The sequence below is a fragment of the Diospyros lotus genome, chromosome 2 (genome assembly GCF_014633365.1).
Source record: "Diospyros lotus cultivar Yz01 chromosome 2, ASM1463336v1, whole genome shotgun sequence".
Lineage (NCBI taxonomy): Eukaryota > Viridiplantae > Streptophyta > Magnoliopsida > Ericales > Ebenaceae > Diospyros > Diospyros lotus.
The window spans coordinates 28731994-28742048 of record NC_068339.1 but is presented as its reverse complement, the minus strand read 5'-3'; the positions used below and the strand labels follow the sequence as shown (position 1 = coordinate 28742048).

The 10055-nt window shown below is 35.5% G+C and overlaps 1 protein-coding gene across 1 annotated transcript; it reads left to right on the top strand.

Moving 5' to 3' along the window:
* Positions 1-3515: 3515 nt before the first annotated feature.
* On the top strand, positions 3516-9508 carry LOC127794221 (serine/threonine/tyrosine-protein kinase HT1-like). The gene is made up of 3 exons (XM_052325164.1): positions 3516-4375; positions 5335-5790; positions 8902-9508. The coding sequence occupies exons 1-3, from the start codon at positions 3929-3931 to the stop codon at positions 9151-9153; spliced, it is 1155 nt and encodes a 384-aa protein (XP_052181124.1). The 5' UTR covers positions 3516-3928; the 3' UTR covers positions 9154-9508.
* The last annotated feature ends 547 nt before the right edge of the window (positions 9509-10055 follow it).

Sequence of the window (10055 nt, the reverse complement as noted above, 5' to 3'; positions counted from 1 at the left end):
GCACCGATCTATTCCTTATGTAAAAGTCTAGTGGCAATATCACGATTCGAGAGAAGCCACATGGGAGTTAGAGGAAGAAATAAAGCGTTCATTCCCTTAGTTATTTGAATAAGCAGGTACGAATTTGGAGGGCCAAATTCTTTTAAGGGGGGAGACTGTAACGACCTGGATTTTTTTTGGGAAAATAATATAGTAAATAATGTATGTATTTAAAGTGATCCGTGGCCTTAATAAATTAATGGAAAAATTATTATCTTTGTGAATGAAAGGAATAATTGAGTTGGTGGAATTTATTGATTTTAAATGTAAGTTGGAAAATGGGCATTTATTTAGTGTAAAATTAAATACAGTGTTAAGCCGGGTGGTTGAGTGTGCAAGTATTTTGCGTTTTTAAATTAAATAGGAGTGAAATGGTTAAATGACTAAAATAGGTTAATAAGGGTATTAGGAATAAGAAAAAGGTAAAAGACAAAAGGCAAATGTGGAAGTTAAAGGTTGCGGAATTCAAATCTTATTCCAATTTAGCTTTGAATTTCAAATCCTATTCCAATTTAGTTTTGAATGAAATTTCAAGTCCATGGCTATATTTACTCTTCTTCCTTCCATTTGCTCCTGCACTTTCTTCTTCGATTCTTATTGGATTGGAGCTACAAGTTGGGGTAGATTTTCTTAGCATTTGGGCAAGCTCTTCTATTTGGTTACTCTCCATAAAGGCAAGTTCCTCTTCCTTTTTGCAAGTTATTTTCCTTTTCTAGCAAATTCTTTCATGTTCCTTCTATCTTGCAAGCTCTTAAATACTCTATTACCCTTGTTTCTATGATGCTTTGATTTCTTGAGTTTGGGTTAAGTAAACTCTTGATTATGGAAGAATTGACTTGTAAATGGCCTATGTGGTTATTCTGGTAACTTTTCCATGGTTCTCATTTGTATCTATTGAATCTCAAATAGGGTTTTTTATCACCCTATCTTCCTTTGGGGAATGATGTTTTATTTGGTAGGATTGAGGACATGCAAGGGGTTGGTGTTTCCTTGCATGGGTTCTGTACTCTTGTGTATGTTATTGTTGCCTCGGGTAATCATATGTTAGTTATATATGATAAGTCATTATAATATGCATAGTTTTGATGATGCATAGAGCATGTGCATGAAAAAGGTTTTAAAATGTCTAAAGATTTCATGATGTGCGCAGCGAACGGCATCCGCAGGATATATCTGCAAAGAAAGCTTCGGCTCAAAGATAGACTTTGGTCCCATGGTTTTGGACTTTGATCCCATGGTTATGGTTTTAAAAGATTGCATATGAGCATGAATGCATGTTTTATCTAGTTATCATTTAAAGTAATGTGAAAAGGTGGGGTGTGAGTGCCTTAAATGTTATTCATGATTCTTAATGCTTCTTGACATTCATGATTCTCATACTCACTTTCTTTCAGTTATGCTTGCTAGGTCTTGTGACTCATATTTGCTTGCTTCATTCTAGGTAAAGGTGATGTCAAAGAAATAAACGAGTCAAGTGGAGTTTGAGCCATGTGTTAGAAGTGTGTACAGAGTTATCTTAACCGGGGTCGTTGGGGTGTTTTGAGATATGTAATACTAAGTTACATTTTGTGTATGGTCTAAGTTGTACCCCTGATGGGATATGGTGGGTATGTTGACCCTAATGTATATATCTATGAATAATGATGTATGCGTATGACTTCTGTTGTTAATGGCAAGGAATATACATGATGCTTCTATTTGAGTCTTGTGTATGTGCCATCCTTTCTGACATTTCCTTCTCGCATTCCTCGGTTGCGAGAACTTTGATGATGGGGATGTTATAATTATCAAAGCTTGTTTAGAAAAAAAAAACAATTGAGGGAAATTTAGGGGCATTACAATTGAAAAAGATCTTCATCTATACATTCTTTGTTTTTGATGTATTCAAAGCTCTGTAAATTGTATTGAATTTTCTGTTGATGTAATTATTCACTTAAGTAAGAGAGTTCTCACCTTGGTGTGATGAACATAGTCTTGCCTACGAGGTCTTCTTGGTTTGATAAGGGATTTGTATTAGTTTCTAGTTACATTAAAATCTAAGGATTCTACTTAGCAAAACTTTTAAGGTTTTCCTTGAAGAAAGATGACGTATGCTTGAGACAAAATGTAGGCTTGAAGAGCCTATATAAATCTCTTTTGTTCTTGGTTGTATTTGTGTTTTATTTTCATATCTTACAAACATCTCAATTAATCAAAAAATCCATTCAAATTAAATACAAAAACTAAGTTAGATTTTCTTAAAATAAAAAAACGTCAATTCGCCCCTTCTTGGCTTAACATCTCGATAATGAATATGATATAAGTTATAGAAAAAATGACATAGTACTCTTGATGTTTAAGATAATTGTAAGAACTACCTTATCATTTGAGAAAATACAAGTACTCTTGACATTTAATATTATTTTGTAATTTCTCCAATGCCATTACTTCATTAAAAAATGGCCAAAATGTACTTATAATTTAAAGACCTTTTCCTTCTCTATTATGTTTTTTTGGCTTTTATTTTTCTTTTCATTTTCTTTCATTTCATAACAAAGACCAATGACCACATAGGCTATTTTTTAGCAATGACAATAACACAGGCAATAATTTCTCTATGTGTGTGTCTCTCTCTTTGTCTCTCTCCTTATAGAAATCTAGGTTTATCTAACGATGAAAAATAATACCATGGATAAAAATAATTTACAACATAAAGTTCGTAATAAAATTAAAAATTAACATGCTTTATTAAAAATAACCATGCATTCCAAAATAATGAATTCATGTTATTTTGGTGTTATGCCATTTGAGGTTTTTTTTTTTTTTTTCTTGCATAAAAAAATGGTAAGTGCAGTGTTGAGGGTCGAAAATAACAGAATGAGCCGATCCAATAGAGCAATGCGGAAATGAGTTTTCACACAGACTTGATCGACCATTAAAAAAATTATCTAAGATTCAAGAGATTGAGCAAGTTCCCCTTCATAAGCTTTTGTGACAAATCTTTTGTTAATTGTAATTGATAATAACAAAAAACCATATTTAAGCCTCAGTAAAAGTTCACCTCGAGACGCCGGGAACAACGCTCGCTACCAGCGGTTGGGTAACCACTCCAACTTGTGCAATTTGGCTTCGGGATGGGTAGCCTATATATGTACATGGCCGTGTCATGCATGTATGGAGCTTCCAAGTAATGGTGGATGGCATTGGCATGTAGCGTACGTGTTCATAATCCGTAGTCTGGAACCGCATAGGCTCAGCTTAGCATTGAATGATGCAAAATGAAACAGAAGGGTTGGATTTGGTGAAAAGAGAAACAATCTCTCTCTCTCTCTCTCTCTCTCTCTCTCTTCTCTCTCTGAGGCTGCTTTTGAGCTAGTTATCACGGGACATCCCTGAAATTCGCTTGGAGTTCATCTTTCCTCTGCCAACGACCCTGCTCTTCTTTTTGCTGATTTTAGATAAAGCCGTGATTGGAACTGAGTTCTCTTTCTGGAAAATTTGTATGTTTGGAGCTATTTACTATTCATTTATACTTTATAGCCCCAATTTTTATACTTCAAAGCCTTTGTCTATTTCTTTGTATGTTTAGTTCTTCCAAATCCCAGTGAGGTCTTTGTTGTCTTAGGAGACAATGGAAAACTTCTCAGCAGGAAAGCTTCCGTGGGGTTTTCACTGTATCCCTTCGATTTCTCTCTCTGGATTTTGATCATTTCTTCATTTTTTTTTTTTCATTCTTCTGATCAATACATGAAAACCCACTTGTCTTCTACACTTTTCTTTGGAACCCATGTTTCTGAATCAGTTCATGCACTTCCTGAAATCAATCCACACATTCAGATGGAGAACTCCTTTTGATGGTGTGTTTTGACATATTATCTTGATCATATTGAGGGGTTTCAAGCTGCGACAGATGCTGAACAAAGCTAGAATTTCGATGGCAAGCTCGTGTTTCAACCCATTTCGACTTCGAAAGTCAAGGGAGAAACCATTGCCAGATCCTCCATCATCATCCAGAACCCGCTTGAATTCTGATGCAGAACACATGGAAAGGAAGAGATTTGATAGTTTGGAGTCATGGTCAATGATATTGGACTCGGACAATGTTGAAACATGGGAGGCATCATCAAAGGAGGATCAAGAAGAATGGACAGCAGATCTTTCTCAGCTATTCGTTGGCAACAAGTTTGCTTCTGGTGCTCATAGTCGAATCTACAGGGGCATTTACAAGCAGAGGGCAGTTGCAGTGAAAATGGTGAAAATTCCAACCCATAAGGAGGAGACCAGAGTTTTGCTTGAAGAGCAATTTAAGTCTGAAGTAGCCTTGCTTTCCCGTCTTTATCATCCAAACATAGTGCAGGTTAGACCTCATATATATGATCCAATTGAAGCAATCAGTTTGTCTCATCGGTGAACACTTAAATATTTTAAACACATTTCCCTTATAATTTAAGTCTTCTGGGCGTGCTTATGTTCCATTTAGAAGCCATGGTAATAGATACTTTGATTTGAAAAGATGCAATTACATTGTCTCGGGTCCAGCATACTCCCCCAGACGGTAGAGGGCAAAGCCAACCTTAATCCTTGGATGGCAGGCATAAAACACGATATATAAAGCTTCATAATAGCACATACCTGCAATCATAGCAAATATATCAATAAACCCAAGAAATAATGGAGATCACCCTCAATATAGGACTGACACTCAGCATTGGGGAGTCGTGGGCTGTTACAACATGAACCAATGATAATAAAGTAGAAACTTTCTGTTAATACAACATTATTCTTGTAGAGAAGTGGTCAGTGCACATTAGGACTCGGTTACTATAGGATTCTGTTTCTCACCATATGCCCAAACCAAGTTAGATGTGGATTATTCAAGCTTGGCTACAAAATTAACGAGTGTTAATATATGGTTTAGTGTTTCTCTCTGATGAGCTCTTAATTGTGATCAAGCGTGTTTTGTCTATGCGTTGAGGAACTTTTTGTCAAGGCTAAGAAGCTTAAGATTGAGAAGCCTTTCTTTTTAGTCAAACCTTATAGTAATTATTATTTCCTTATCAAGCTGAGCTAAATGACTAAATAGGCTGCAATTAATAGAAAATGAGAACTTGGTTTGTATATGGGACCAACCAATCTCAGCTGAGGCTCTAATGAACCAAAAGAGAGTCTAGCAGCTCAAGAAGTCTCGTGTTTTTAGACATTACAGCAATCTGGCTTTTAGTTAGTTTACATATCGGCAGTAAGTGCCTAGCTACTTTCAAGTCTTTGTTCAACCTTTTAGTAATTAATAACCTATAAATTAATCTTCCTCTACAGTTCATTGCAGCATGCAAAAAGCCTCCTGTATATTGTATAATTACAGAATACATGTCACAAGGAACTCTAAGGATGTATCTCAACAAGAAAGAGCCATACTCGCTTTCTACTGAAACAATTTTGAGGTTAGCACTTGATATATCTCGCGGAATGGAATATCTTCATTCACAAGGTGTGATCCACAGAGACCTTAAATCAAATAACTTGCTTCTAAATGATGAGATGCGGGTTAAGGTTGCAGATTTTGGTACATCATGTCTAGAAACACAGTGCCTAGAGTCCAAAGGAAACAAGGGAACCTACCGTTGGATGGCTCCAGAGATGATCAAGGAGAAACCTTATACTCGCAAAGTTGATGTATATAGTTTTGGGATAGTGCTGTGGGAGCTCACAACAGCGTTACTTCCTTTTCAAGGAATGACCCCCGTGCAGGCTGCATTTGCCGTGGCTGATAAGGTTAGCATATTTTCTGTGAACCACTTATGCTTCCATCATAAATTAGATGTTATAATTTTTGCTTGCTTCCTGAAGTATCGCTCTATTTGTGGTATTTTCTTCCGATTCTTCCCAAACATATTTCTCCAGACAACGTCTCCTACTTAAGATCAATTAGGTTGTAAGATTCATCCAGAGCTTGTCCTTTTTAAACTATACTCATGGAAACAATAAATTAATTATGCAATTTTGTAAACTATAATTTCACCATTCCTTATTTTCATTCCCTGCATTGGTATGCTATTCTATGACTCTATTTTGGTTAAGGAAATTCACTCAAATGTCTGGCAGCTATGAACTTATGATGCTGCTAGGTGAAAACTTATCCCATCTAATCTTCATGAGTTCAGAAGACTCAACTGGAATGTTGGTCTGTGGACCATTCTCCTAATTAATCCCTTTTGGGGGTGGGTGGGAATTATCGTAAATAGAATGTAACGAAAATGTTCATGGTGACATCATTATAAATTTCAAATATTTTATCTAGTTATAATTGTTTTAGCATCCACTAGTTGTCAGCTCAGTTTTAGTTTTAGTTGTTGAATCCAGAAATAATATTCTTAAAAGCTTTAAAGGTTAGTCTTTGCTTTCTGTAACTGGAAAGATAGGAATTGAACTCTTCTGGAGACAAATATGTATGAAAATTCAGATTATTTGGCAAAGCAAGCAACGCTGACTAGTGGTTCTGTAAGGGCAGGAGCATCAGTATTGCCAACTTATGGCAAAAGGCATATGGCCCTTGGTATTCTGTCTTGAAATGTCCTCTTACAGGAAAAATATGCGTGTGTGTGTGTGTCTTTTGTTTGGGGAATGTTTTCTACCCTTGAAGATGAATAGGGATGTTGCACACATTAAGCCTTGCAACAAGCTGAGATGTTTCTTAGAATTATTGGCATGTAGGATAAGGCATGCCCACGATCTTAATTGCCATCTATATCCCAAATAAAGCTTATGAGAAGATGGCTCTATACATCATTCATAAAAATTTAAGCACTATAAGTGGGACTCTGTTGGTTTTGTAGCAACGGTGAGTTGCTCTTCCGTGTTTAAAGGTCAGAATTCAAGTTATGGAAACAACCTGTTTGCAAAAGTAAGGGTAAAGCTGCATACAAAGACCCTCCTCCAATCCTTGTCAAGAGGGAAGCCTCATGCACTGAATACACTCTTTAAGTGGAAGTCTCGTTGATTGTCTTCTCTCTTTCGTAGCTTTAGTTGATAACATCATGACATTTCTGGTACCTGGTTTTTCCTTTTTCTTTTTTGAATAAAATAGGGTAGTAGTGTGAAGTGAGTGGATGAAAAAGAGAAAGTTTGTAGCAAAAGAGGGAGATCGAGACCAAAGAAAATTTGGTGAGAAACCTTTAAATGTGGCATAGGAAGTAATGACCTTATGAAGGATATGGCTATGGATAGAGAATGCTTTGAGGTTTGGAATTCATGTGACTGATTCTAGCTAGTAGGATTAAGGCTTGTAATCTTTATTGTCATAGGAGGAGGATCACTGGTGTTGACGACCCTCCCACCTGGATGTGACAATAGTTCCCTATTCTCACTATAAAACCAAAATGAATATGGGAACCCTGAACAGGCTTGAGCTATAGGCTAACTGTTTGAAAGTAAGTCTTTAACCACTTGGGCAACCATTTTGATGATTGTCCATTTTTCTTCAATGTGACATGTAATACGAAGTGGGTAGCATAAGTAAAGGAGGGAGCAATTAATAACCAAATATATTAAAGCTATCCTTTGTCATAAATTAAATAACCAAATAAATCAATATCTTGAACAGAGACATAGTAGCTCATAGTCTTGTGCAGATAGTTATCATAAGGTAAATGATTCCTGGCATACATAGTCTAGGGTTTAATTTACTTTTACTCAACATATGAAGGGCTAGAGGCATAGATTTATGGTGACTTGAAATAGAGGTCAACTGGCAAATCAGTGGTTAGGTTTGAACTTACTGTTGTACACTCAGGTATGTGATGTTTTTGTTCTTTGGTCACCATTCTAACATGGTTGTAGAACAGGATATAAAGCTTGCTTCGCTTAGTAAGGAGTCACAATGCCTCCATAATAATTAATGTTGTACAGCACCTAATTCAATTTCAGGGTGCAAATGAAGCTCTTTCCTTGGCCATGTATCTTCAAAGTGTGGTATTTGGTAAATTAGGGGGCAATTAAGGAGAGATGGAAACAATATACTATTTGCATATGACATTATCTTTAGTGGATGAGGGTAAAGAAGGTATGAATACCAATCTTGAGATCTGAAGGGGGAGTTTAAAGGTTTCAAATTAAGCAGATCAAATATATAGAGTGTGTGTTTAGTAAAAACTGAAGGGTGGATAATGTTATGGTTAGACTTGAAAATCAAGTCATTATGGGAAAAAATTCCTTAGATATTTTGAATTAGTTTTCAAAAAAGATTTGAGATTATTGAGGATGTTATTCACATGAATAGGATAGAATTGGTTAAAATGGAGACGTGTGTTCGTTGTTTTGTTTGTGATAGTAAAATCTCATTAAAACTATAAGAAAAAAATTATCGGATGACTATAAGATCAACGTTGTTATATGATAAAATATTGTGACCAACACATGCAAAATACAATTGTAACAAAGATGAAGATAATACGGTGGATGTGCAACTACACAAGAAATAATGGAATTAGAGATGACACTATATGATTGACAAGTTAAAAGTCATTACCTTCACTTAGCTAGCGAGAGTGAGATTAAGATTTGATACTTTGTTGAAGTTGCTTTTGTCCTCTTAAGTATGCTTTGTTCCTTCTCAGTGAAAATGCCATGCAAGAAGACAGTTCACTGGCTAGGTTGCATTCCTTTGCTCCATTGCAGAAGTTCCAGCAAAGAAAATGTTTGGAGCTGTTCTTCATACAGCCAAAACATTTCTAGTCTTTCTTATTGTCTTCTTTTCTTTTTCCTTTTTGGATGTGATAAGCCTTTAATGAAGAAAAAGAAGAGCAAAAAGTAATGTAAAACCAATTCCAGCTTAACATTCACATTCGTGATTTTTACTGGCTCTCTTTCTGTTTGTAAAATTTGCAGAACGAACGGCCACCACTGCCTGCTAGTTGTCAGCCTGCACTTGCACACCTCATAAAACATTGTTGGGCTGTGAACCCCTCCAAGCGACCTGATTTCAGCTACATCGTATCGACACTGGAAAAGTACGATGAGTGTGTCAAGGAGGGCCTCCCGCTTACTTCCCACTCGGGTCTCGTCAGTAGTAATGTCATTCTCGACCGTATCAAAGGCTGCATGTCGATGAGCTCCTCCTCTATACCTGTTCGAGCCTGACTCGTTTCAAGAGGTTCTGCCAATATATTCATCGTTTCATCGACTCAATACTTCCGCAGGTTATTATTCAATTATCACTTGTATATATATTAATTTGATGTTCTTTTCAATACTCCCAATGTTCGGATCCTCTGCTGCTGCCATTTCTAGTCATCTTACTTCAATCTGTTGATCATAACCCCTCTTTACCTTTATTTAACCTGTTGTGCATTATTAAGCACTATCTTCAATTCTCTTTGTAGAATTTCAGTGTTTAGGTGGTTACATAATGTTGTCAACATCGTACTGATACAATAAAAATGATGTTTTATCTATCTATTTATCTGCTCACAAAACTTGTGAAGTTGACGTACGTTGAGCTTACAACAGCTTGATATGAATGTATATAACAGAATCTTCATTAATGATTTGGCCATTTGGGGCAACATCACTTGTTCTTGATGAGGCTGAGGGCCACCTGCAAAGGCCGATAACTGTGGAAAATTTGAAATATTTGTATATTCACATGTCCAAATTGTTGAATGTAGGAATGAAAAATTGATTGAAAAATTGTTTGAGACATGTGTAATATAATATATAATTTATATTATTATAAAAATAAAAGACAAAAAAATACAAGAGATATATTATGTGCTGAATTATAAGGGTGCTTTATGCGTGCGGGACGACTGGTAAAATTAATAATACAGAGTATTATGTAATTTATTATTTTAATTATTAATATATCTGAAAAGGATTTATTTTATTATATATTATAAAGATATTATATGTAACAACTCGCTCTTGGATCTATGTCATGATTAATGTTTTTATTTTATTTTATTTTAATATATAGATATATATATATATATCTTGATTTATAAAGAAATTTAAAAGTTGAGAATTTAATAAAATAGAATGAG